General features: G+C 48.1%; 9 protein-coding genes across 9 annotated transcripts; 3 read left to right on the forward strand and 6 right to left on the reverse strand.

The window, feature by feature from the left end:
• Nucleotides 1-239: 239 nt before the first annotated feature.
• On the forward strand, nucleotides 240-1,360 carry FIESC28_00154 (uncharacterized protein; the record flags this gene model as incomplete). Its single annotated transcript, XM_031154305.1, has 2 exons — nucleotides 240-764; nucleotides 818-1,360. The coding sequence occupies 2 exons, from the start codon at nucleotides 240-242 to the stop codon at nucleotides 1,358-1,360; spliced, it is 1,068 nt and encodes a 355-aa protein (XP_031021673.1).
• Nucleotides 1,361-1,485: 125 nt separating this feature from the next.
• Nucleotides 1,486-2,688, reverse strand: FIESC28_00155 (uncharacterized protein; the record flags this gene model as incomplete). Its single annotated transcript, XM_031154306.1, has 2 exons — nucleotides 1,486-2,051; nucleotides 2,103-2,688. The coding sequence occupies 2 exons, from the start codon at nucleotides 2,686-2,688 to the stop codon at nucleotides 1,486-1,488; spliced, it is 1,152 nt and encodes a 383-aa protein (XP_031021674.1).
• A 656-nt stretch (nucleotides 2,689-3,344) lies between these two features.
• FIESC28_00156 (uncharacterized protein) lies at nucleotides 3,345-4,651 on the reverse strand (the record flags this gene model as incomplete). The annotated part of the gene is made up of 3 exons (XM_031154307.1): nucleotides 3,345-3,481; nucleotides 3,531-4,355; nucleotides 4,402-4,651. The coding sequence occupies 3 exons, from the start codon at nucleotides 4,649-4,651 to the stop codon at nucleotides 3,345-3,347; spliced, it is 1,212 nt and encodes a 403-aa protein (XP_031021675.1).
• A 1,598-nt stretch (nucleotides 4,652-6,249) lies between these two features.
• FIESC28_00157 (uncharacterized protein) lies at nucleotides 6,250-8,557 on the reverse strand (the record flags this gene model as incomplete). Its single annotated transcript, XM_031154308.1, has 2 exons — nucleotides 6,250-8,256; nucleotides 8,303-8,557. The coding sequence occupies 2 exons, from the start codon at nucleotides 8,555-8,557 to the stop codon at nucleotides 6,250-6,252; spliced, it is 2,262 nt and encodes a 753-aa protein (XP_031021676.1).
• A 2,169-nt stretch (nucleotides 8,558-10,726) lies between these two features.
• FIESC28_00158 (uncharacterized protein) lies at nucleotides 10,727-11,710 on the forward strand (the record flags this gene model as incomplete). The annotated part of the gene is made up of 3 exons (XM_031154309.1): nucleotides 10,727-10,778; nucleotides 10,830-11,439; nucleotides 11,491-11,710. 3 exons carry the CDS (start codon nucleotides 10,727-10,729, stop codon nucleotides 11,708-11,710), a joined length of 882 nt encoding a protein of 293 aa, XP_031021677.1.
• Nucleotides 11,711-13,865: 2,155 nt separating this feature from the next.
• FIESC28_00159 (uncharacterized protein) lies at nucleotides 13,866-17,002 on the forward strand (the record flags this gene model as incomplete). The annotated part of the gene is made up of 4 exons (XM_031154310.1): nucleotides 13,866-13,967; nucleotides 14,036-14,112; nucleotides 14,167-14,342; nucleotides 14,394-17,002. The coding sequence occupies 4 exons, from the start codon at nucleotides 13,866-13,868 to the stop codon at nucleotides 17,000-17,002; spliced, it is 2,964 nt and encodes a 987-aa protein (XP_031021678.1).
• A 514-nt stretch (nucleotides 17,003-17,516) lies between these two features.
• FIESC28_00160 (uncharacterized protein) lies at nucleotides 17,517-20,918 on the reverse strand (the record flags this gene model as incomplete). Its single annotated transcript, XM_031154311.1, has 5 exons — nucleotides 17,517-19,132; nucleotides 19,198-19,373; nucleotides 19,423-19,541; nucleotides 19,598-20,459; nucleotides 20,512-20,918. 5 exons carry the CDS (start codon nucleotides 20,916-20,918, stop codon nucleotides 17,517-17,519), a joined length of 3,180 nt encoding a protein of 1,059 aa, XP_031021679.1.
• Nucleotides 20,919-21,445: 527 nt separating this feature from the next.
• FIESC28_00161 (uncharacterized protein) lies at nucleotides 21,446-22,938 on the reverse strand (the record flags this gene model as incomplete). Its single annotated transcript, XM_031154312.1, has 3 exons — nucleotides 21,446-21,726; nucleotides 21,780-22,503; nucleotides 22,549-22,938. The coding sequence occupies 3 exons, from the start codon at nucleotides 22,936-22,938 to the stop codon at nucleotides 21,446-21,448; spliced, it is 1,395 nt and encodes a 464-aa protein (XP_031021680.1).
• A 664-nt stretch (nucleotides 22,939-23,602) lies between these two features.
• On the reverse strand, nucleotides 23,603-25,251 carry FIESC28_00162 (uncharacterized protein; the record flags this gene model as incomplete). Its single annotated transcript, XM_031154313.1, has 2 exons — nucleotides 23,603-24,218; nucleotides 24,269-25,251. The coding sequence occupies 2 exons, from the start codon at nucleotides 25,249-25,251 to the stop codon at nucleotides 23,603-23,605; spliced, it is 1,599 nt and encodes a 532-aa protein (XP_031021681.1).
• Nucleotides 25,252-26,292: the final 1,041 nt, after the last annotated feature.

The following is a 26,292-nucleotide window of genomic DNA, read 5'->3' on the forward strand; positions in this document are numbered from 1 at the left end:
CCTCAACGAATTACACTTTTGGTGCATCATAGCCTTCAGGTGAAACTTTCCTCGACGAATTTAAGGTTCCTTTCAAGCATTATGACTATAATCCTATCGAAACCTTTTTTGTTCTACTTCAAGGCTCAGGGCTCAGGTAGGAAATGCCTTGCTTCCTCTCTGCTTTATCTCTTCTCCCACCGATATCAGCCGCATCACAGAACCACCTTTGAAGACACACAATTTAAACAAGTGGCATCATGGTACGCTACGAACTCGAAGAACCGCTTTGTTCCATATGTGGTCTCAGTGTAGGCTTCTACAACCGCCGAGAAAGAACCTGGCAAAGTATTGCCATCGTGATGCAAGGGCCCAGGCATGCCGTTTCCAACGATCATCTCTCCTGGTGTAGAGCTACAGGATATCCATATCAGGGGTTAAGCCACTTTACACAACTTCCCTCACGAAGACCCGCTCTTATACATTCGAGCTACCGGTACAGCCCAACACTGGCTGTCCGATCCGACTACCATTTCCTTGGTTTTCACTGCGCTTGCATTTCCATTGCTTACCGAGTAATCTTGACATCACCCACAAACTCGCTGTACAACGCCAAAGATGTCTGGAATACGTTGAACCAGCGTTACAGAAATGGTCCACCCAGCGAAGAGTATTGGGACGACGTCCCACCCATCCCTCAGAAGACTGCACAAGGAACATGTTCTTGGACTAGATACCCTGCTTACTATCTTCCGACCTATATGCACTCGAGAAAATTTGAATGGGTAGGCGTTTTATCCGTCTTTGTGAATCCTTTTTCTTTGCTAACATGTATCAGTGGTCTGCCGATCCGATGCTTATTCCCAACTTTACGGCCTGCCTACTGCGTAACTTACAGAGCTGTCCAAAGACTTCGCCAACCAAAAGGTCTCCGCTTCAGGACCATCTCGAGAATCTTCCCCAAGAACTGTATGATCAGATAAAGGAATTCGTCCAGCAAGGACCCATGAGTATACAGCCCACGGGTATCTTACCCCAGTCGCTTTGGAAGGAAGCTTTCCTCAAGATACCGTTTCTTTGGGACTTGGATGTTGGAGAAGTCGAAAGGTTTCCCGATTCGCCCCCGGATCCAGACAAGGAATGGGACTGGGAACAGTTAGTCCGCCGACTTATGGCTCGTCCCATTCAAGCTGATCCACCGGCATTGGAATATCTTATGCCTGCCCCTTGGAATTATGGAAAAGCAGGCTTGGAGCTGCCCCAAGGGTTGACAAATCGACGACGAATCTGGCAGATTGTGGACGACATGGACCCCAACGAACTCGATGGGTGGGAGGGCGAGACCTATGGTCCCTCTGAAGAGACAGCAGCTGCGGCTTGATAAGAAAATGAATTTGATAGATATAGAGCGGAGCTCAGTAACATTGAGAGGACATTTCTTTTGTCATCCAATATGCATCTTCACTCTTCTCCCACCACGCACAGGTACCCATGACGTCAAAGCCATCACTGAGACCTATCAGCATCCCACTCCTTGAGCATCTCCTCAAGCTGCTCATGTCTCTTCAGCGCCTCTGCAAACGTCACCAATCCCTCCGTCTCACCACTAGCAAACCGATCATAAACAGCAGCAATACTCCTCCCAATAATCGGAATATTATTCTCTTCCTGCCACGCATGCCACTTCCACTCCACCTCCTCAACCTTATCCGTCTCAAAATCATGGACCCCGATAATGACAGGCTCGTCGTACCCAGAGGCGTTCAAAGCAGTGCCTCCATAGCCTCGGAGGCGAATTTCACCCTTTTCGCCGGCGATGGTGATGAGGAGGGGTGGTTCGCCGGGGAAGGGCTGGCCGCGGCGGAAACGGATTGACACCGCGGCGTCTTTTTGGACGGTGAGAGATTCTTTGAGAGTTCCTGTTGCAAACGTGATATCTGGGACGTCGGTGCTGACTGTTTCGGTGATCTTGCCTGAGTCGAGGTCACGGAGGCGGATATTGGGTCTTTGCGAGTGAAGACGGCTTTTGGTGTTGGTTATATCTCCAACGATGTACTGGAACGAATCGAAGACTGCAATTATTAGCCATGCACCGATCTCTTGGGCTGTTAGATGGTACTTACTGTGTCCCAGCCCAATGGTAAAGGTATTTCCACCGATAGCGCGCTGCGTAAAATACTTCAACGTCGTAGGCAGAATCTCGCGATCATTCGTTCCCCCAGCAGCCTTCAACTCGGCACTAACAATCTTTCCAATCCTACCCTCCCGAACAAGATCCCTAATCTTCACTACAGGCGGCGCAAACCGTCCCTGCAACCCAACAATATTCCTTTCCCCCGCAGCCTCGACAAGCTCCTTCGCATGCTTCACATCCTGCGCCAAAGGCCACTCGACAAAAACCATCTTTCCAGCCTTCACGCTCGGAAGGGCACTTGAATGATGCACATCAACACGTGTACAAACGACCACAAGTTGAACATCTTTGTCAGCTGCGAGATCTTCCGCAGTACCGTACGCTTTTGTCTCAGCAGGTAACTTGTATTGCTCTATGGCTTTCTGGGCTGCCTCGACGGAACTGTTTTGCAGAGCGACGATTTGGTATTTTGAGCGTCCGAGGGGAGACAGGAGGTAGGGGAGATGGGCTTTTGAGGCCCAGCTTGTTTTTGCGGAGGCGGAGAGACCGACTAGGGCGACGCGGATGGGTGCCATATTGAGTAGCTGATACGAAATAGTCTGCTGAATTCTATTATCTGTCTTGGTTCGATATTCTCGAGTTCTGTTGATGATGGTTTTATATAGTTGAGATTGATGATGCAGGTGAGACTGATTTCTAATCACGGATTTGTAAGTTCGAGATTGGTCAGACGTGCCAAGTGTCATGGACTCCCAGTATGCAGCACGTCTTACCTGTAAGCATTTTAATTGAAAGTGAGATCACGCAATTGAATTCTAGTTTCAATCTTGTGCTTCGCTGTATGCGACCAGTTATTGAGCTCTTGTTTATGTGGTAGACGGTTTGAGATAAATGCTGCTTATCGTGTAGATTTCATTAACGATATTCCCTTGGATGCGAATGTATACTTTGCGATGAATGATGCTTTTACTCCGGATAGGCCACGGCATTATCTAGCTTGACAAGAATTGTGATAACAAATCTATCGCACGTAATAACGAGTTAAAACGAGTTGCAGAGGCTGCGTAGCATCGATAACCCATACGGTTTCTTTCGCGCAATTTAGGGAAGTCATTGGAAAGCAAATTATTTTCATTGACCGTAAGACCATACTTCATAATGCTTATGTACCAAACTGAATGAATACTCCATATTAACATCCTCGGCAGAAGCCTCTCTTACTTTTGTTCTCTTATTGCTCAAACTCTCCAGCGTAAAGGATCTCGCCTCGCTTCTCGTTCATGATCTCCCACACATCCCTCTCTTGGAGCTCATCTCGCTTTGACACGCCAGCAAGTTCAACCGCTTGAGCTTCCCTTTCAAGTTGCACTACCACTATAGTTAGCACAAATTCATAGAAATCTAGGAGGAAACTTACCATGCAAGAATACGGCAGCCCTTTTGCCGGTGAACAGAGCGTGCGGAACATTGGTAGTACCATCTGTGTTAGCATCGCCAATAGCGTAAATACCGGGAACGTTGGTGATAAGACCCGCGGAAGCGTTCGCCTGAAGTCTTCCACCGACGAGTTCAACACCAGCCTTCTCGCCAACATCAGAGCGCTGCTCGTCAGCGAAGCTGGTCAGGAACGCAGCGCGCTCAACGGGCTTACCCTCTGTGAACTCAACTCTGAAGAGATCGAATTCGGGAACTGAGGGAAGGCTGGGATCGGCGTCGTGTGTGTCGCCGCTCTTGATGCGCTTGATTTCGCTGATAGTTCGATTGTCGACTGTGACGTTGTGAAGCTGGAGATATTGTTTCCACTGGGGAAGGTCTTTGGTTGCAAGAGCTTGTGTAGTGCTGTTGTCTGTTCCGTTGACAAAGGCATACACATCTCTGTTGAGCGTAGCCATTTCTCTGACCAGGCCAGCGATCTTGTTAAGAGGGGCAAGGAGACCTAGGGGTTGATCTTCATGCTCGTGACCATCGCACCAGGGACACCAGAAGATACCCTTGCCCCAGTTCTCAGCAACGCCGGGGGTGGAGGGAAGAATGTCCTGGAGACCGGTTGCGAGAACGATCTTGCGGGCTGTGATCTTCTTGGTAGGTTGACCGGGGTAGTCAACGGACAGGGAGAATTGAGTGAAATTGCCATTCTTGCCCTTGTTCTCGATATCTGTCACAGTGGCGTTCTCCATCTTGACAGTGTCGTAGTACGAGAGGAGTCTGCGCGCTTCGTAGCGGTAGTACGCAGGTTGGACGCCTATGTTGTCAGTTGAGGTCTTGTCAAGAGTGGGAGGGCAGCTTACCATCAAAGCCAATGACATCGTGCATGTGCCTCGTAGGTCCATTCCTATATAGACCGTTGTCAAGAAGAAGAACATTTCGACGCACACGAGCAAGACCGCTCAGAGCAGAAAGACCAGCAGGCCCACCTCCGATAACGACAGCATCGTAATCAGTGTCAGGTAGCACGGTGGTCTTGGCATCTTTGGCAATGGCAGCAGCATTGCCGAGAGTAAGAAGCGCTGAGAGCGAAAGAGTAGAGAAGAAGCGCATTGTGAAGGGTATGAGGAGGATGAGGTAAGGATGGATGCCAGAATAGTGATGAAGAGTAGCGATACTCGTATGTATATATAGTGAATTCGTAGGGCAAACAAAAGATGTCTAATTAACCTGATTCAGGTATCGCATCTCACCAAATTACCCATACGGTAGTTGTAAGTTGTGATCGTCGAGGTAGCCGAGTGGGGATGGTCTAGAGACTAGGATCTACCCCAGCTGAACCTGCCGTGTCTCACACTCAGCTGTTATCTAACCACTGAGAGCTGCAGTCGTAGCTTCCTTTTCGGCGCCTCATTCTCTGCATGCCAGTATTAGCTCCCTTCCCCCCGTCTTTCTTGTGCGAACTGAACTGAACCTTGTGTTAATACTGAAGACTGATCGAGCTTACAAAGCTAGAAAACAGACTTTTCAATGCCCAACACATTGACTTATTATGACAGTAACTCCAACAATAATATACTGTCTCCATAGGTACCTACAGAGCCTGAAAACCCCATCGTCATTGCACACTGTTACATGCGGGAGGACGGAGCGGATCCACGGGATCTCCGCTGCAGAGTGACAGTGCGGAAGCTACCTCTAGCTCAACAAGGGCAAGAGAATGGGGAAAGAGAGGCTCTTGGTGTTGAAGAAAGTTGCAACACTGCATCGATAGCGCTTACGGGGCTTGAAGTGACAATGCTGTCGGACCTTTTAGGCCGTGCTTTTAGTGTCAATTCAGTGAGCTTTAGTGCACTTCTCATGAGGTTTAGTGCATTATGTGCTGGAGAACGAGTGCGAAGGGATCAATTGACTTTCAACGCTAGAAGATCAACTACGGTCTAGAAAAGCAAGATACGATCGTCGCTTTGTCTTAGTTTGGGCTATGTAACGTTGATCTTTTCCCTGGGAAACCACGATTTTGACCCTCTTGGTGATAGTAGGGTGAGACAAAAATAGAGGATGAGCAGGTGTTGACGCAAATTGCTCACTGTCATCATCCGAATGCGAAAACTTTCTATTCCTAGGCATTACAATACTGTGACCTATACGAGATCAATTACTAATTGAAATGAGGCTCAAGATAGACGAGATCAATATGCACAATATTATCAGGGCTTATGTTGAGGGTGGTGATCTGATGGGCGAATTGGCAGCGGAAGAACCCGCCTTAGCAGCTTTAGCAACCCTATAGCTCAAGACATTGTCAAAGCGAAACTCCATCGTCTGTCTCACCAATCGCGACTAAACATCTCTATGGAAACTGTTTCCCAGTTATTTCTTGGTCGGGGAAGCGGATTTGATTCAGATGTTGTCTTGAAATCTTACCCACTCAACAAACAGAACAGAGCGGTCAAATGACCAGAGCTGCGAGACAACGACGGAGCAGGCGTGCTTGCATTTTTACACGAGTGGAACAATAACAATACCGATAGAAACGATGATGGGAATTTAATAATGTTGGAAAGATGGTATATCTAACCAATTACACCTAGGTATGCAAGAATGCTATCCTCATGCCCCTCAACACCACCGATGCTTCGTGAGTAATCCTACTGTATCGCGCATCTCCACCTCTGTTTCACTGCCGTTACTCCTCTCTTCCCTCCATCCTAATCCCAGAGTATCCATCCCGCCCTTGCAGCAGCTCCACCAAGCGCTTTACTCGTCACATGAACATCAAATGTCTCAGGCTCCGGCGTCGTAGGCCCTGATCCATCAGACACAGCCTGCGACTCACTACCCTTCGGACTCTTCACAGGCGGCGTAATAGGTTTGGAGAAGTTAAACGTCGGATTCGCTTCTTCTGCGTCAACGACAGCCGAGAGCGTAGCTCGGGTATGAAGATGGACTTGCGATCTTGAAGCGCGCTTGAGACGAGGTGGTTTGCGTTGAGCGACGGGTGATCCTGCTCTTCGACGAGATTCCATCTCTATCCGTTCTTCTTGCTCCGTCTCATCATCTGTAATCGTGCTAGGATCGAGTAAAAGCCAATGCCTGGGCGCAACGTGAAGACTGCTTCCAGACTTGCGACGATGACGCTTCTGGTTCTTGACTTCAGAGGGCGGCTCAATGATGGTCTGTCCCTCTTTGATCCTGACAGGCAACTTAAGCGGGATGTTTCCAGCAGTAACGTTCAATCTTCTAAGATCACGCTGGCTTTCTGAAAAGACGACTCGGGCGCGAAGTCTATGCACAGCCCGATCCAACGCCAATTCAATGGCGCAACGGTCGCGGACGCGGCTCAATTTTGGCCATGTGGCGCGCTCGCCCATTAGACAGGCTCGCATCATGAACTCGGGGCTGGGATTGCGGAGTAAGCGAGGCAAGTCATTTAAACCCATCTCGGGGAGGATATTGATATCGCCTGAGTATTTCTGACTCAGGACGCTTTGGAATTTGGTAGCGAGGTTGGGCATGATACCCAGCTCAGCTAGAAAATGTAATCGATGCAGGGCCTCATCGCGCGCAAGCGATGTCATGGTCCATAACCAGTCATACTGATCACCCGATGTCTGCTGAGTCGGTTCGGGCTTTCTGACAGGCGATAAATGATCATCTTTTGCGAGAAAAGGTACAACGTGAGGATTAACTTGCGACACAATAAAGTGGTTGACGTTGAACATTTCTGACAACCGAGTCATTGGCAAATCATTATCCACAGACCCATCTATCCATCTCTGAGGCGTCGGGTTCCAGGGCTGATGCTCGCCTGTAATCGGATCCTTGACAAGCAAGGGTGCAGCGTTGAAGACCAGGGGGACAGAGCACGAAGCAGCGACAGCTGACCAAATCATGACATTTGGCGCAGTAACGTAATTGAGTAGCCGTGGTAATTCGTACATGGAAGCAGTCGAGACGCAAATGTTGAGAATGCGACGTGTGCGATTGTAGGCTTCTTGGAAGGTCATGTCGCCCATCAATCCTCTCATTACCCGCGTGAGATGCTTGATGTCAGACCAACTCCCCTCCGTCAACAGCCTACGCAGATTACTCCAAACACCATCTTGACCACTCGGATCCTCGAAAACCGCAAGGTCGCCGTAAGGAAACTCTTCGATCAGAAGTGGGATTTCTTCGTCGGTTCGTGTGCACATTGCTGCGCAGACGATGCTCCCAGCGCTTGCGCCCGAAATAATCCTTGGCAGCAATTTCGCTTCGAAGAGGGCCTTTAGAACGCCAATATGCGACATGCCAAAGGTGCCGCCCCCGGATAGGAGTAATGCGCTGCGACCGTAGCTTTGTCGGGCGAAGAGAATGCCTTCAAGAAGGTCGCGGTTCTCGATACTCTGATCGAGTCGGCTTTGGGTGACCACTGCGTCGATTGTTTTTATTGTAGACTCGACGTATCGCTCGATGAGATGTTTCGTCCCTGAGTACGAGTGTCGGTAGAGGTCGACATTATCCATACCGCCGAGATCACGGGATAGAGCGGTACGGATTAGATGCATCATTGTATGAACGTCGCATTTCGTGCGGGCATCGTCGAGAGCGTCGAGTCGTTCTTGGATTAGTTCGGGGTTATAATCGCCTGTCGAGGGATCGCGCTTCCATTCATCGTTGCCTTCGAGGCTGTCGAGTTCTTTCGCCGCAGCTTCCCATTGAGCATGAGTCTCGGCCTAAATGGTCAGTCGGAAACACAAATAGAGGATGCAAATAACCTACATTCTGCATGCCCAGACACAAATTATGCTTCCTCTCCTCTAGTTGCTTGATCTTCAAGCGTTGATCTTCCGTTAAGCCATCTTTGCACCACTGCCATGTATCGTTCGCCTGTCGGATGGCTTTATGTAGGGTATTAACGACCGGCACCGAAGAAACAGGCGGTCTTTTCGCTTTCGTATTTGACTTTGTAGGAGGTTTCGTAGATTTATTATAGAGGGAGGGAACCGCGCGGGTTTGTAGTAGTAGGTCGGACATTGCGACGGCCGGGCGGTCGTGTGTGGGATCGGTAGAGGAGGAACGCGGTTATAGCATGGCAGGATCGTGAATAATTTCGTATATACTTCGAGAATGTTATACTGAAGATTCGAAGAGAAGTCGTAGCAGGTCGTAACAGGTCGTGTAGTTATGAGCGTTATTCGAACAGTCGGGTATCAAGGATCTCGAGGTCACAAGCCGAGAAACATGCGCTCACGGAAGTGGTGGGGGCAAAATAGAGGAGGGGGCGCTGAGACAGAAGCAACACAAAAGAATTATACAAGCAAGACGAAGGACGATCTTTCAGGACGTGATAGTATCCGTAGGTATGATGAGATTATTGTGTATACAAAAATTAGAGTTAAGAGAAGGAATTCTTTTGAGTTTGGCAGAGAGCCCGAGTAACGGCATTGAATCCCAATCTTGAAAATGAAAGAGTCCACTTTCCGACATCCCCCACCGACTTTCAACGTGGGGAAACAGGGTTGAGCGGTAAAGCTGTCCACTAAACACCCTGTAATTGTTGATATTCTAGCAGGGTTCTTGACAGCTGAAATTGCTTTTCTCAACAAAATCACATCCATTATCGTCAGTTTCTTTTCAACAGACAGTATCAGATCAGATCTTATTCAGCAAAATATCTTAAGACTCAGTCCAAAACCATTTCAGGATATACTCACCGCTAAACAGGAGGGTCGGACACTCGCCCTCCCCAATCACAGCGCAGCCCTTACAGGGGCACGTGGTACACTGATGCAGTGTGGCTGCCAAATGCGTCATGAAATCTGGGTTTGCATTCACATGTCAAGACTGCATATGATTATGCCCGTCTAATTGGACTCTCCAGGTTTAGGGACGAGCCGATGTTCGGCAGGTGATTGTGTGAAAAAGTCTGGGGAATTTGCGGGGGAGAGAATGAATTCGTGTCGTATGGAAGAAGAGACCTGCTCTAGAGACCTACAGTGATTGAACGGAATGATGGCTCGTATGGCTGACGATATCTTCAGCATGACCCAGCCCATTGAATGCACTGTCCCGCCCATCATTTTCGCGTTCCGAGAATTCCAACACTTTCTTTGCTTTGTTCTGCCTGTCCTTGTTTACAGTTGAAAGATTTGAGACATTGGGCTGACTTTAGTGATGTCAACCACTAAAGTCATGTGTCTCTAATTGCTGCGTCAGACAAGAAGATCTCCAAGCGATCGAGATGGGACATGAGATCGGCACCAAAAGTTCAAGGCAGCAGCACAGACACGAGGGATAACCATATTCCGTCCCGTACGTACACTGAGCTCTTTCTCCGGAATGCGTGAACGGGTCCAGAATCGTGTGACAGGAAGAATCGGGCCAGTTAGATCGGCGATCAGACAGACTGTGGCGGGTATTTGTGGCTACAACTGGTCTAAGAAGTTCTAGCTGTTTGGCATGGAAGAAGCCAAGCTCTTACTTTACCCAATGGTTTAGGCCGAGATCCTTCAAGCTAGAGCTGTGACGTTTTTGTTTTGATGCAAGCTGTAGCTATGCTTTGCATTGGTTGGTTCCGTCGTATTTCTTACGCGTTGTGCATTGTGTCACCGTGAACAGGTACTGTACCTTCACAGCCACAGCTACAGCAGTAAGAGCTTCAGGTCAAAGCTCAAGCTCCAGTAGATCATTACAGCTTCAGATGGAGGTATTCATCTCCGATTACAAATAATTTCTACACCAAAAATACTCGAAACTGAATCACATATCACAGTATTACCGTATCATGAACGTCTCATGGCCTGATACAATATGGAACATTCACGTATCGTGCCTTTCCCCTCTCGGTGCTACACAAAATTACGTATTAGTGACGCCTCTCACGCATGATAATCACCCATCAAAAGTCTCCCTGCATCTGTAACAATAATAAAAAATACCTGCTTTTCTACGGTAAACACCCGCAATCGACATGTCATTGATGACGTTGTGTAGCCTGTTTCATCCAATTCCTTTCTTTTCCATCTTCTAGGCAGTAAAGAGAAACGCCTCAGGCGACGAATGCGGCGTAAGCTCCCGCCTCATCTCATCCTCTCCTCTTTTTAAAGCTCGAGGTCCCAGCTCTTCCCCACGCCTTTCTATTTCTTAGTTCTCTTAGCTTCGACTGGATTGAAGAATTATTCCGAGTGAACTATTACCGTCAATATGGAGGCTTTCAAGACTCACGGAGGCGTTGCCCCCATTCCCACCGTTGTCCGTACGTTACTTGACGATCCTCGTCTCCAGCTTTATACTGACTGCTGCACAGCTGAGCCAACCCACTACGAAACAATCGGCCACAATGGCGTCCGCGCTCTATGGGTTCTCTTCGTCGCCATGACCATCGTATCCGCCATCTTCGCCCTTCTATCCTGGAACGTCGCCGTCCAGCGTCGCATCTTCTACGTCCTCTCCACCTTGACCACCATCATCTCTGCACTGGCCTACTTCGCCATGGCTTCTGGTCAGACTTCGTACTTCAACTGCGCCAGTGTACGAGATCACCACAAGCACGTCCCCGATACGCACCACGATGTCTGTCGTCAGGTCTTTTGGGCGCGCTATGTTGATTGGGCGATTGCTACGCCTTTGCTTGTCGTGGAGCTTTGTCTGCTTGCTGGTGTTGATGGTGCGCATACCATCATGGCCGTCATTGCTAATGTTATCTTTGTCCTTGCTGGTGCTTTCTCTGCTGTTGGCCACGCCAACACTGCGCAGAAGTGGGGATGGTATGCTATCAGTGTTATCGCCTTTGTCTTCACCGTCTGGCATGTCGCTGTTCCTGGCACCCGAACTGCTCGTGCTCGGGGTACCAAGATTTCCCGACTGTTTGGCTCTCTCTCCATCGCTACCCTCATCCTCTGGGTTGTCTACCTTGTGTAAGTTTGCTCTACTCTCGGTTCAATAGATCTCTGCTAATGATGCGACAGTGTCTGGGGTGCTGCTGGTGGCGCCTGGAAGGTCAAGGTCGGCACCGAGGTCGTCATCTACGCCGTCCTCGATGTCCTCACCAAGGCTGTTCTCGGTCTCTGGATCATCACCGCTACCCGCCAAAACCGCGAAACCACACCCGAGATTGGTGGCTACTGGGCCAACGGTGCCGGCGCTGAGGGTACCATCCGTGTCGGCGATGACGATGAGGGTGCTTAAATACATTCTCCATAAATGTCAATTGCGCGCAATCACCGCGCCGTATTTCCGCCTCCACCTACAACGGTGACCTACAAAGCCGAGCCAGTCGGTATGGAACGAATGATTGATCAAGATTGTATGTTTTGGGACGCGCTTAGTCTTGAAGACTTTCGCATTGCTACTGAGGAGGATAAAAGTCGCTGGGGAGGATCACGATGAACAAGCAGGACTTTAATGGAGTTATAAGATTAGCACTTAGTGAATTATAAGTAATGCACGTCGGACGATTAGTCCAAGCTTTTACAGATGCATCTCCCATCGCGTCTCAATTGAGGCTTCAATACGCATCGCCGAATTACCGCCACTGCGCAATTCTGCACCCGTTATCCCCTCGACCCAGTCGCAGTCCCAATGTTGGAAGCATTAGTCGCATGCTCCTCACTCTTATCAGCCGCTTTGTTAGCCTTTTTGTAGTTACCAGATGCAGCAGCTGTATCGGCCTGGTTGCTTGTCGCCGTAGCGTTGTTCTCTTCCTCCCGCTGAACGACATCCAGGGCTTGGATGGTCTTGTCAGACATGATGCAAGACTTCAGTGGTCTGATGGTATGTATTTAGTTCCATCGACTCGAGGAAAAGAGGTTTCTCTTACTGTTCAGGTGTTGCTGTTGTATTGGAAGTTCTGTTCGATGAGGAGGAGGAAGGGTTGCGTATTCCTTAACAGGGAATTGTGAGCTCTTTATATAGACCGATTGGTTACATTTCACCTATTTTCTACTGCTACCCCGGGCTTTGCAAGGACAGAGAAGTATCAAATCAGGCTTCCAATCACTTCCCGACAACGCCTACCCACCATCTTATGGGAAATGTCCGAGACCAAGCAATTCACGCCTATGGTCAGTAAGCCTTCAACTAGTATGTGCAGTATAAGTAACCTTGATAATGTGTCTTTGCTGGACGTCCATCATTCGACACCTTTCAAGTCGTTTGCATTGACCGGTGAAGCATGCTGACGAAGAAAAGGCTTCAAAGTGGGATCAGGCTCGGTAGTTGTTGGGAAGAGCCAGCAGAGCCTCATGTACCAAGCCATTACACAAACGGTCGAAAATTTACCAGTCGACCAGAGCTCAACCCAAGATCGTAGTTGTGCACGAACCTTATCTACAGGGTAGGGCAAAAAGAAAATATAATGTGTGGGTAAAGGAGTTATGATGCCTTTGTGGGAAGTGTAAATACCTTCACCAACCTTATCTGATGGATGATAAGACCATAGACTGCAAACAAAAACGATATCGTTCTTATTGATCGTAAACTAAGCATAGGCGCAAACCTTTAGGTTAATTTATCCTTGGTGCTGTGTAAGTTACTCACATCTTTGTTAGCAAAGCTAATCCGTTGGATTTTGGAGCTGGTACATCGCGGCACCCTTCGTCTATGGTCTTGTCTGTCATGCCCAAGGATATCAGAGTTAGCCTTTTTGCAAAACATGGGAAAGTGGTGAAATAATTCGAGACAAGAGGTGTAAGTGCAGCCTAATCATACCCACTTGTCCGCTTCGACTGACGAATCAAAGCGCGGATTGACGTCAGTCAGCATCTACGCTAACCCCACTTCAGTTCAACTCACTATCAGAAGGAGCAGTCGCCGACACCCAAATATCTTGGCGACCTTGAACAACATCAAACATCTCCGTCAATCGCATCTAGCAGTTGATCCGAGAAAGAAATACTACCAGTTGAATGACTCATTTCATTTTGGCGGACAAAGGATTCTTGATGATGATGACGACAGAAATGCAGATTGGGTAGGTACCACTGGGAAGGAACGCTCTTGGCTTACACGCAGCGCTCACCATCAACTTGTGGCCTGAGGACACCGCATCCTTCCACTCCTTATATATTCGACAGCCTATCACTTCCTTCTCCCGTTTCCCCTCTTCCTCTTCCATCTCCGTTTCATCAATCCCTCTCCGTCTTTTGAGAGTCACAACTTTACTTGTCATCGTTTATCATCAGCAACAAAAGACATCAAGGCGATACAGACAATCGTCAACCTATAACCCCACCGTCAGGGTGTCAGAGGAACTGGCAGGTAAGAGCATAAGAGCCGAAATAATTTGGTCGCTTTATGCGACCTTAGGCTAACCTTTAGGTTATAGGAACCTAAGCCTTAGACCATGGCATCCTCGGGTAGCGTCTTCTCGGAGACTCTCCAAGAGATAACCAACACCAAGCTTCAAGAGCTATCCAAGCGTCGCTCTCGATTTGAAGAAGCAAAGGTAGGTTCTTTAATCGTGTTGGTTTGAACTTTACGACTTGATGACTGACCTTTCAAAACATTAAATAGTCATCTATCCTTTCCTCCATCGACGAAGAGCAGGATGCTGTGAAGCGGCTTGTCACGCTGAGCGATGGCGTCAAAAGGTCAGAATGCCCCGTGCAAAGTGTAAATATCAACTATCTGATCGCGTAAAAAAGGTCCTTCGGCATCAAATTCGATAAAGACAACAAGGTCATCCTTGGCCGTACCAAATTCAAGCAATTGGAGATCAACCTGAAGAACCTCGATCGCTTCATCGGCCAGGCAAAAACCGATCCCTCTGTGTCCCCGAAGATGCTAGCTAATTGGGAGAAATTACTTATCCGTCAATTAGGTAAGGTTTCATCGAAGGTTCGGATAAGACTCATCAGCTGATGTCAATTAGATATGCAAGCTCTTCAGTACCAGTATGCTTGGCTCTACGGAGAGATTGTTACTGAGTGGCTCTCCAGTGACAAGGAAAGGGACCGGGAAGAAGATATCGAGATGAGTGAATTCGAGGACCTTGGTGAGCAAGCCAAGCTTCAATCCAAGATTGACTGGGAAAACACTGTTTTCGAATCAGCTCAGGTCGACACCACGGCCATCACCCGATACCTTGACAACCTGTTTGGCATTGGCATCGGCACCCACGAAAAGAAGACCATTACCGGCTGCCTTCAACGACTGCGCCAAGTTGTATCCGGATTTGAAGGACTCATCTCAACCCCGAATCAGTTCACGGTAGCTTCGCTAAAATGGGTCATCGCCGGTCTTCACTCGTCTGACCTTTTGTCGAACGAGAAACGAGAGGTTCTCAAGGACTTTGAAACCAATGATATGATCCTCAAAGAGATCGCCGACGTGCTCAACATGCGCATCAATGCTTTGGATACTTGGACCTGGAATTCAGAGTCCCCGGTTCCCTTGGAGATGAACCGCAAGATAAGCGGTATCTACAACATCCATATGCACGAAGACCTTCTTCAGGCGATATTCCTTCAGTACATCGGCGTAAAGTGGAGCGTCATGTTCAAGAGAGCCTTCAAGGCTTTCCGTAATGGAGCTTGGAACTCAATGCGCCAGAACATTCCACATGAAGAGAAGCGACGTCTCGGTTACTACCTGGGTCCATTATCTTCCGAGCCTTCCCTACAAAGTAGTCGGGAGGAGGTCAATCGGGAAAGCTACTTCATGGCCCAGCTCATGAACTATGAGTATGAGGTCCTCAATTCGGCTGAGGGCGAAGAAGAGGCAGAGTATGAACAGTTCACCGACCAGTCGTCGAAACGGAAGCCGCGAGCAAAACAACTTGCCCGGAAATCGCAAGGAGGCCGCCGAGGGGGAGTCATGAGGCAGATGGCACCACAAGCCATGACCTCAATGGCAAGCTATTCGGGTGGTGGCGGTGCAATGAGACATCGTAGGGTCGTTGCCGAGAATTTAGAGGAGGCAGAAGAAGATGGGGATGAAGAGTTTGATGAAGATGAACTTGATGATGACGATGAGGACGAAGACAACCCTCGTAGCCCGATGTCTCTGAAGCAGACTTTGCTTCATCTCTTGTCGACAGAGATTATAATCGATAGTCATCTTCACGGCGAAACGACTGCGTTCCACTCTGTCTTTGAGGACTGGAACCCGAAATTACCACATGACACTGTCTTGACAATTCTCAAGTATCTTGGTGTCTCCGATACCTGGCTTAGCTTTTTCAAGAAGTTCCTCGAAGCCCCTCTCAAGTTTGTGGACGAGAATGATTCGAGTGCGCGTACGCGCCGCAGAGGAACACCTGCATCCCATGTGCTCAGTGATGTGTTCGGCGAGACGACTCTTTTCTGCCTTGACTTTGCGGTCAACCAGTCTACTTCGAGCAACCTGTGGAGGATGCATGACAACTTTTGGTTCTGGTCTCATGACCACAAGGTCGCCGTCAAGGCTTGGAAGACTGTTGATGAGTTTACCAACTTGACTGGAGTCGAAACCAATCCTGCCAAGAGTGGGTCAATCCGAATTTCGAAGGATAGCAATATTGAATTGCCTATCGATGAGTCACTGCCTGATGGCAACATTCGTTGGGGCTTCTTATGCTTGTCACCCAAGACCGGTCGCTTTGAGATCGATCAGACCATGGTCGATGCTCACATCAAGGAGCTTCATAAGCAGCTGTACGAGAAGCGTAAGAGTGTCCTTGGCTTCATCCAGGCGTGGAACAGCTACGCCGCGACATTCTTCATATCCAACTTTGGCAAAGCAGCGAATTGCTTCGGGCGCGAGCACGTGGACAACATGCTTTCGACACACCAGAAGATTGAGCGTGAAGTGTTCACCAAGCTATCTAATGGCGCAGTCAATAGTGTGGCCGAATACCTGAAGAGAACAATTAGTGAGCGTTTTAGTATCACTGATGTTCCCGATGGCTACCTCTACTTCCCCATGGAGTTGGGTGGCCTTGATCTGCAATCTCCCTTTATCACTCACTTGCAGATCCATGATCAGGTGCTTGAAGACCCTCTCAAACTCATGGCTGACTTCGACGAAGCCGAGCGTGTTGCATATGAGAAATACAAGGAGAGGTTTATGACCGGTCAGACGAGACAAAACAGGCACTCTCTTGACGATCCCGACTGGACACCAGAGTCACAGCATGACAAGGATAACTTCATGTCCTTCGACGAATTCGCCCGCTACCGAGAAGCCTACTCCTTCGAATTTTTCAAGGCACCGCTCAAACTGGACCGGGTTTCCCGCAAGCTCATGAAGAGACCTAGTCGACGCAAGGTCGAGACCGATGAAGCTCTGTCTAGTGCGTTGGAGCAGCTGCGCACGGAGCCTAACCTACGTGGTATCACGGGGTGGTCGAATAACATGGATGCTTATTGGACTTGGGTTGCTACGTTTTATGGGCCTGAGATTGTTGATCGGTTTGGCAGGTTGAACATTGTAAATACGGAGCTTCTCCCTATTGCTATGGTTACTTTGTTCAGGGACAAGCGTGTTAAGTGGCAGGGCTAGTCTGGAGGGACGTTCTCTTTGGTTTAGGCCAAAGAAACAAAGTAGTCTAAGTGCTATTTAAGGTTTTTGAAGGTCAGTCATCGAGTCGTACAGTTCAGTCTAAGTGCTAACCTAAGCTATCATAAGTTGACTAAACCTTTTCGTCTCTTATGGTTTCTGTGACTAATTCTCCAGGCATTATGGTGGTAGAACTTCAAATACCATGGATACAATAGACGAGACCAGATGGAAATAATGTCCCGATATATTAGCTCCGCATTCAGACCAGACTGGTTTGTTGTATTGAGGATTATGGTATCTGACATGACACTATGAAAAAGTGAACGATATCTTGCGCAGTAAAAGCTTTTTATCTTATAAAATGAGCAAGGAAACAATACTAAGGCCTGGGTCACTGGAGTAAAGAAGACTAAGTCTTAGTCTAAGCTATCATAAAATGACTAAATTATTTCGTCTCTTATGCTCTAGGTGGCCAATTCTCCTGATGCCCTAATCGTGTTAAAAGTTCTACTTCCTAGATCTTGTCCAATTTTGCCATAAATTCATAGAAACGCCTAGTACGGTATTCTTCTAGCGTCTCTGACGCTACGTCTTCCTCTTCCTCTAACCATAGAGAAACACCAAGCTCGTTCAAGATTTCAACGTCGGGGTCCCACGTCGCCTCCAGACGTTTCTTGATCTCCTCCACCTTATCCGGCCAGATACCATACCAGAACATCAAGGCACGCTCATGAATGACTGCGTGATCTCCATCAGATGGTCCGGGCGTATGCTCCAAAGACTCAGAACGGCCAAGCACAAAATCTTCAAACTCTGCAACAAGGCCATTCAAGTATCCCACCTTTTCAACATCATCCTCACTGTCTTCTATATCCTCCTGTAAGTTTTCGTCTTCTGTCTGCATTGACGTGTAAAGACTGGAGCCGCTGCTTGTGCCAACACATGTGTGTGTCATCTCAAGGGCTTCAAATGTGGCCTGACGGACTAGGCAGATCAGTTGGTTCAGTTGCAAGCTTTCTCCGTAGAACTTCAAAACCAGGCCAATCTCAAGCATAGGGCTCTTAATCCTTCGTTGCTCATGAGTTAGCTGCCTGGCTATCATATCGAAAGGGTTGCGTCCTCCAGCGGCACACGGACAACTACACTGTTCGGTAGCCTCGCTATCAAGGATATCCATAGTGAAAGCCAGACCCTCCAAGGCCTTATCAATGTTTGTAAAACAGTAGCAGGCAAAATAACGACCAGTGATATTAGCCAGGATGAAGTCAAAGCCTTCCAATATGCTATACTGGCTTGTCCACTCCCAAAGGCGAGGAAGATTCGTATGTAGCCACGTTGCATATTGAGGTGTTGAGTGCAACAAAAAGTTTTTGATGAGATACAAAGAGTCGTCGTCAGGCTCGGTGGAGACTGGCAAGTGGTCAATATCCCAAAAGCCCAAATCAAAGAAGATTGACGCATCTTCAGGGCTTTCAAGGGATAAATAAAGCGGCCGGTAAATCGGCACTTCTCTGGACAAATGGCTGATATCGTCATGTATGACGGTTGATATGCGGTCAAAACTCGTGAAATGCTTTCGATAAAGCATCCGATCCACTTCGATCGCATAGAAATCTAGCTCGCCTGCTTCCGAGTCGACAAGGCTGCACTCATGCTTCAGTAACCTCTCTCGAGCCAGATCTCTCAAGTCACGCCGACGACTTCTCAGCGTTTGAGCGATCAGTGCTTTGCAATGATCGGAGGCACTAGCAAACATGTTTTCTTCGGGGAAGCCACGTTGGAAATCCTTTGCTGGTAAGATCGGGCAATTTGCGTCCAGTAGAATATTGGCCGCCACAACGCAAGGACATCTGGAACCAGCATCATCATCCTGGGAGTTGCAAATGGGGCCGCTCATTTCCATCGCTCTGCGCAGCGGTAAGAAAATCCAGCCCAGTACTATGTTCCATGCAATGGGCTTTGCTGTACTCATGATCAGCTTTAAAATCTCGGGCTTTTCCATAGCGAGACAGAGCGCAGTCGTGCCATAAATATTCGTTTCTTGGAGACTTTCAGGAGACTTTTCAATCAGTTCTCTTATACCTTCTTCATCATAGCGAATGATTGCTTGGGTCAAAGGCCCATATAATGCTATTCAAAATTTCAGCAATTCAGATAGACCATTCATGATTTTCCATCTTCATCGAATTACGTACCTTCAGTCACTTCTTTACTTTCGCGGTCATTTTCAGCAATCATCTCAAAAAAGAAGCCGTCTTTCGTGGAAAAGAGAAACTGTCCTGGCGTATGGATATCGGCATCTTCGAAACACAGTTTTCGCAAGACAGATGCTGAGATTGCAAAATTTGAGGCCGCTGTGTGGAGTGCTAGCCTGGACTTCAAATTAGACTCCCGGAAACTTGAGGTCTGGATAAACTTACATCCCAGTTGAACTGGCAAAGTGCACAGGGGTCCCTATAGCAACAAGAAAGCCAAACAGTGCCTCCAGCTCAGGAGAAGGAGCTATACGCCCAAGCACAGTGGGGAATTCGCGGTTTGTCTGCAACGGGAAAACGATTATTATGTTAGTCCTGCATACTTCAATTATCTACTCACCGCATAACTCAACATGTGAAGGAGGGATTCTCCGTCCTGATCAATATCGGTAGGTCTTGCTCTTCCAGAAGCAAACACTTCTTGTAACTTGCGAAGCACGGCTTCCAAGCAAAGACAGTGTTCCGCCTCTTGTGGCTTGTACACCGGACATTGGCTTAGTAGATCCAGGACCTGAAAAGCTGGAGCCGTATGTTTATCAACTACTCCAAAATGCATGAGCGATGGGTTGATAGCAAATCCACCTGCACCAGTCTTTGTGCAAAATGTCAATTGGATGGCGCAATTCAGTGACTTGATGATACCAGCAATGCTAAGAGTTCGTCTTCGCGACGATTTGAAGTCGGCCACGTAGAAGGGGCATCCTTCTATGTGCGACTCTTTCGTCACGATGTTGTCTGTGAAGAGAAAGGAGCCGAGGTGATAGGTTTGTGCGGTGCTCGACTTCCTCACCAGGCAAGAACAAGTCGAAATGTAAGAGCCCAGTTCCGCGATTGCACTTGGTTTGGAAGCCAATTTGGCAACAACATCGACGCGGCCACTGTTAAGTGTAGTCAGCTGCGATAGAATTTCGTTTGTCGCGTTGTGTCGTCGAGTAGCTGTGAGCCCTGTGTCTTTTAACGACTGTCGAATGTTCTCCATATGAACTTGCAGCTGTGATTCGATGACCAGATTGATCTGCGGAATGATTTGTGGAATAAGTCCGTCAACCGAGTCTTGCAGCAAGGGAAGCCTTGACCGTATAGTGTTGATGGGAACGGTCAAATTTCCGACCGCAGTTTGTACATCTGAGACTACGTCTGTTGCCTGCTGTACTTTCGTGACATTGTGGGACAAGGCACTCGAGTTGGCCAGATCTATTTCTCTGTGGCTTATCAGATAGTTTCCATATCTCATGGCTTGGTTGAAATACTGACAGTTGTAGACTCTGGATAGCCAGACTGAGGGGTTGACAAAGACGATCCAACGTATTCTCTAGATCTTCAAGGTGTGCTTTTCGCAGCGGAAACCGCAATTTCTGGAGACCATGTTCCAGTCGATTCTGAGACTTCTGGGATTGCTCAAACTCCTCCAGGTCCTTAAGCCCTTCTTCGCAGTTCTTGAGGCAAACGATAATATGGGGCACGGTTCGGTATCGCGCCGGGTCTAAGTGACCCTGTTTCAAGGAGGCATCGAGTAACCGAAAGCAGTTTTCCAAAGATTCGGCCTGGCGCGTGAGTCGAACGAGTGCATCATCCCGATCTTTGAGTGCGCCGAGGTAGCTCGTGAGTGCGGAGCATACCTTGAGGCCTATCGGTATGATAGCAAGGGTGAGTTCAGCCATGTTGGATTGCGGTAGTCGAGTTGAAAGAGAAAGATCCTTCTGTGATTCAAGTTGGGGGGAGAAAGAATAACATCAATTGCAAATCAGGCTACCAATAAGATCTTACCACGTCTGAATGGCACTGCCACCTGCTGTGCAACATCGCTACAGTAAGGCATAATTGGGAAGCGCTCCTGCGCCCATGGATTTACTTGCCTGTTGAACGCTCAACAGTCCGCCCGGTTAATGACGACCAGTAGACTTGTCTGTTTCAACCCCCCCTTTTTTGAACTTGTCATCATTACAACCGCGAAGGAAACACCAGGGTGTCAGAAGCATCGCCTCAAGCATAAGAGACGAAATGGTTTGCTCACTTTATGATCGCTTAGACCCGCACTTAGGCTTCTTTATTTTGTAGCCTAAGCCTTAGGGAGAGAACATCCTATTACCCACCTAGATCTCTCAAAAGCCTGCAGCAACGATAGATCACGAGGGAGAAGAATCATCATCAAATATATCAATTAATAATTAAACTCAGGCGCTTCAACTTAACCGTTGAATTTTCTGACCTTGAAAGGGCTGACAGTAGCCGCAGGGCCAACGCACTTGTTCGCCAAAGCAGCCTTGCCCTCAGTGCTGGTAGCACTAACACAGTCGACACCAATATCCTTGACACCATCACAAAGAATAACAGGCTCTCCACCACAAGGAGTCTTGATGTCAAAGTTCTTGAACTTGATGTTTTCGCAAACAGCATCCTTGCTGTCTGAGCATGTCAGCTTGGCAACGACGTTACCTCGCTTGCCGGAGCTGTAACCGGTGAAGTTTTCTATGCACGGATTAGTTTCATGCAGGGTTAGAGAGTGGTTGGGGAAGTCTTACCAAAGAGAATGTTGGAAATGTTCATCTGGGAAGGATACTTGTTGCAAGTCTCGGCGTCGATGTTGAAGTAGCAAGAGTCGATGAAAGCAGTGTACTCGTTGTTACCGCCGTAGAAGTTGCGGAAAGTCACGTTGTCGATGAAACCGTAACCAACATCAGGACCAGCCCAGGTCTTGAGACGAGAGGCGTGCTGACCGTTGAGCATCCAGAGGTTCTCAATGAGGACGTCCTTGACGTAGGAGAACTCGCCCTTGTACTGGCCGAGCGAACCAATGGACTGACCATGGGTACCGTTGCAGTACATGGTGTCAACGTGGATGTCAGAGGCGTTGCTCTTGGGGGAGAAGCAATCGTCACCAATGTCGATCCAGGCACGCTCAACCTTGACCTTCTCGACGTTCAGGGAGTCGAAGAAGTCAGTGTTCTTGGGAAGGGCAGTAGCGTTGGTAGAGCGAGCAGTGGTAACGATATCCGTGAAAGAAATGTCCTTGGAGGTAACGACAAAGTTAGTCCAGCAGGGAGAGTCCTTGAAGTGAATGCCCTGGATATCAAGACCAGTAGCATTCTGGGCGTAGAAGAGGATGGGTCGGAGGTAGGCGTTATCCTTGTCGAGAATCTCCTTGCCGGCGAACTCGTTCCACCATCTCTGGCCGTTACCGTTCAGAACGCCCTTTCCGTAGATCTTGATCTTCTCACCGCCCCACTTCCAGAACATGATAGAGTTCTACATCGATTAGCAACATTCATTGACCCGGAGTCTTCAACATACCTGGAAAGGATGCGTGAAAGCATTCTTCTGCCAGTAAGCAGTATCATTGGTGAACTTGATCTCTCCATCAAGGTGAACGTGCACATCGTTCAGGAAAGTAAGATCAAGAGGCTTTCCAATCACAAAGGTCTTGCCCTTTGGCAAATGAAGAGTACCTCCGTTGTTGGCCTTCTTGATGCCCTTGTAGAACTCGGCAGAGATATCATCCTTGTCGTTCTTGCTGGCGCGGATGGTGACCACCTTGCGATGGCTTCGCTTGACAGGGTTCTCGTAAGGGTGCTTGGCTCGGAACTCCTCAACGCTGCGAGGCACGCCAGCAGGAAGCTCAATGGCTTCGGCGATGGCGCCTGCGAAGAGGGACAGAGTGGTGAGGAAGCTTGAGACCTTCATTGTGATGATTTGTCAAAGGAGGCAAAGAAGGTTGAGAGACTTAAAATTTGAATGATATGGGCTATGGCATGTTTATATAGCATAGAGTGGATATTCTCGGAGCATGGTCTCAATGCATACTCATATCCACCCCCATTCTATCAAAATCGCCTGAACTGAGCCGTTCCGTTACATTACATGAAGTGCCAAGCCGGTCCCTTGATGAGATGAACTGTTTATAAGCTTGTTGCCAATTGAGTGTTCCTATTGGTGGAAAGCCATTTATCCGCGGCTCAGCTTCCCGTGGAATCTTGGTTTCCCCATCTTTAGCTGCTGATCATTGCGCTCCCCCGCCCCCAAGTAAAACGTCCCCCGCGAAAAGAGACCCCAACTTGGCAAAGATTATATACTCGCGGCAAGTTGCCGGATCGCGAAAGGGACGAAGCGTTGATAGATGGGATGGTCTTTGGCGGTCTGGATGTTGAGAGGGTCTTTGTGGTTGGGCAGCTGAGCGAGGTTTACTGGGGATACCTTGTCAGTTTCAGACGTGTAATTAAACTGACCCAACAGCCTATCGTAAACTTTATTGACTTTTTGCCTGTGACATACGGAGCTCAAGGTATTTGCTGAAGAATCAACCCACTTCAATTCTATTATGAAATCATTACTCTAGTATGGTTGTCTATCAATTCGACGCTTCGTCAACAGCTCTCTCCTTCTCTCTCTTAGCCTTCTCTCTCTTAGCCTTCTCATCTGCTGTAAGATCAGCCTTGGCTGAATCCATCTTCACTGTCAAGAAGATAAGAAGTGAAGCAACAGCCAGCCCAGCACCTGTCCAGAATCCAATCTGATACTGACTTCGTGGATCAACGTTCTCAGCTCCTTTCATATCCTTCCTAACAGAAACCGCCATCTCGCCAACACCTAGCCAAAAGGCCATACCAAGATACAACAAACTTGTGATAAGTGCACCTGCAACTGCTTGAAGGTGGCCAGGAAGAGATGTTGTGATGAAAACATTGGTGACGTTGAATGCAATATCGACTCCGATTGTGGAGAGGATCATGGCTGGGAAGACAAAGGCCCAGTATAGGAAGGTGTTGGGCTTTCCACTGTCGGGAATAAGTGCGAAGAGGATAGAGGAGCCGAGGAATCCGAGTCCTGAGATAATCAAAAGCAGTCGTCCACTCAATATGTGAAGGACAAAGCCGCCAACGACAGCCAGGATGAATCCACCCGCTGCCAACGGAATGAACCAAGCTGCAGTAAGCAGCGGTCCAATATGCAAGACAGATTCGATACTATCCAATATGTTAGTTCAGTTTCCAAAGGTAATGGAGAATGGACTTACTAGAAGGAGGCGTAGAACAACCACAGTCCGAAACAGCCGTAGCACATAAATAGTGCAAGAACCAGTCGAGCCATGTACTTTGTCTTGAATACCTCAGCTGGCATAAGAGGTTGGCTGGCTACCCATCCTTCAATGTAGACAAACGCAGCCAAACACAGAATTCCGATGATCAGAGTAACGTAAACGTAAGGCGTTCTCCAACCCTGAGGAGCATTCCCACCGTCTGTCAACGCAAACACCACAAGACTCAGGCCGGGAATAACAGTGGCAGTGCCCAGCCAGTCCATCTTCAACCCAGGCGTAGGATCTCCATGACTCTTCGGAATGGTCAAAACACCAGTAATGAAGATAGTGGCACAGAAGAAGGCACCGATGAAAAAGTACCACTTCCATCCAAGAACTTGAGCAGAAAGGGCACCGAAGAAGATTCCAGAGTAGAATCCAATACAAGAAAAGGCGCCAAACATGCTAAAGACAAGATTCTTTCGAGGACCGGGTCGATAAATTCGAGACATTATAGCCACACTCGACGGCAAAAACGCAGAGGGTCCCAGACCTTGCATAGCCCTCACAGCAATCAACATAGTCGGATTCTGACTAAATCCGCCGACAATACCCCAAACAATCAACCAAGCATGTCCACCAAGGAAGATGAATCTTCCACCATGAATCTCAGATAATCTCGCAAACGGCAGTAGTAGCACTGCCGTAGTGAGATTAATCACAGCAGCAGGCCACGTTCTGACAGAATCCGGTATTTCGAGAGAGTTGGCGAGCGAGGGTAGGATGATGTTGAAGCCTGAAACGAAATATTCGCTAACCATCATTGAGCCCACGACTGCGAAAATGAAACCCAGTTCGGACCAGAGGGATGGGAAACATGATGGGCGTTGACGACCTAGACGATCGAGTTCTTTTTGGTCGATGAGGGAAGGTGAGGTGCTGCGTTCTGGGTCCAGAACACCAGATGGCTTCTCGGTCATATCGTCGAGAGGTGAGGTGAAGATTTTGATGAGATGGTGAAATCTGAAATCTTCTGTCTTTGTCACTTTATACCGATTCAGTTGTGGGTCAAAGATTGGATCCGCTTGGGATGGATGAGACGGGACTGCTTCCGATATCAATAGCGGTCAAAGATGAACATTCAAGTAATGTTTTATATCTGCTTAAGACATCTGCACTTCTTCATATAATATTGAGAAGATTACAAATTTCAGCACGAAAAATATCGAGTCTGTACTGACGTGTTGAAGATAACGGACCTTCGGACTTTCGGACTCAGCTAGTCTGAGAATGGTAGTTCACCGCGAGTCAACGAATAAGCTTAAACTGGTGCTTCGCTTACGCTTACTACTGCACTTCGGTGAGACTAGCGTAGTGGAAATAAAACGGACAGATGTGGAGATTAAAAGTCCGATACTGAGAATCTCACTTTTATTGACCTTGATGGATATAGGTATGACTCTGCAGTCGTGTAAGTCATAGTCCACTATTTCTGACATGTGAGAGTCTCAAAAGAAAATGTCCGAATGCGAGGTCTAGACGGCTAGACAAGGCTCTGAGCTGCATCTGGCGTTGCAACGTCGTGATTGTACAAGCTCTTGCAATCTTAAACGCCTGGAACTGATGAAAATATCCAAAGACGCAAGTTGTTGATTGTTCCATGCGTCAGTATTTGTTATTATAGACGAGGTTGAAGTTTTGAGAGTTTCTAATGAATAGCCTGACTGTAATGGGAACTGTATAGATCTGTTTCTGCAAGTTTTGAACGTCAGAATAATTGGATGCCTCGAACTGCAGGGTAATTAGCAAGTCTTGGCTGAAGATTGGACGTTAGCAGATAAGATAAAAGCCGATAAAAGAGTGCCGGGAAGTGGAGACAGGTACCCCCCACATTGTACCTGCCGCTCGGTTGCCCTGTCACCTTCCAATTAACGCGTGAGGACGCGTGCCCCTGCCATGTTCCTGGATCTTGCCGCGAAAGGACGCGACATCCAAATGGCAATTTAGTTCAGCGATATTGC

This window comes from Fusarium coffeatum (assembly GCF_003316985.1).
Source record: "Fusarium coffeatum strain FIESC_28 chromosome Unknown BRIP53273_contig_4, whole genome shotgun sequence".
Taxonomy (NCBI): Eukaryota; Fungi; Ascomycota; class Sordariomycetes; order Hypocreales; family Nectriaceae; genus Fusarium; species Fusarium coffeatum.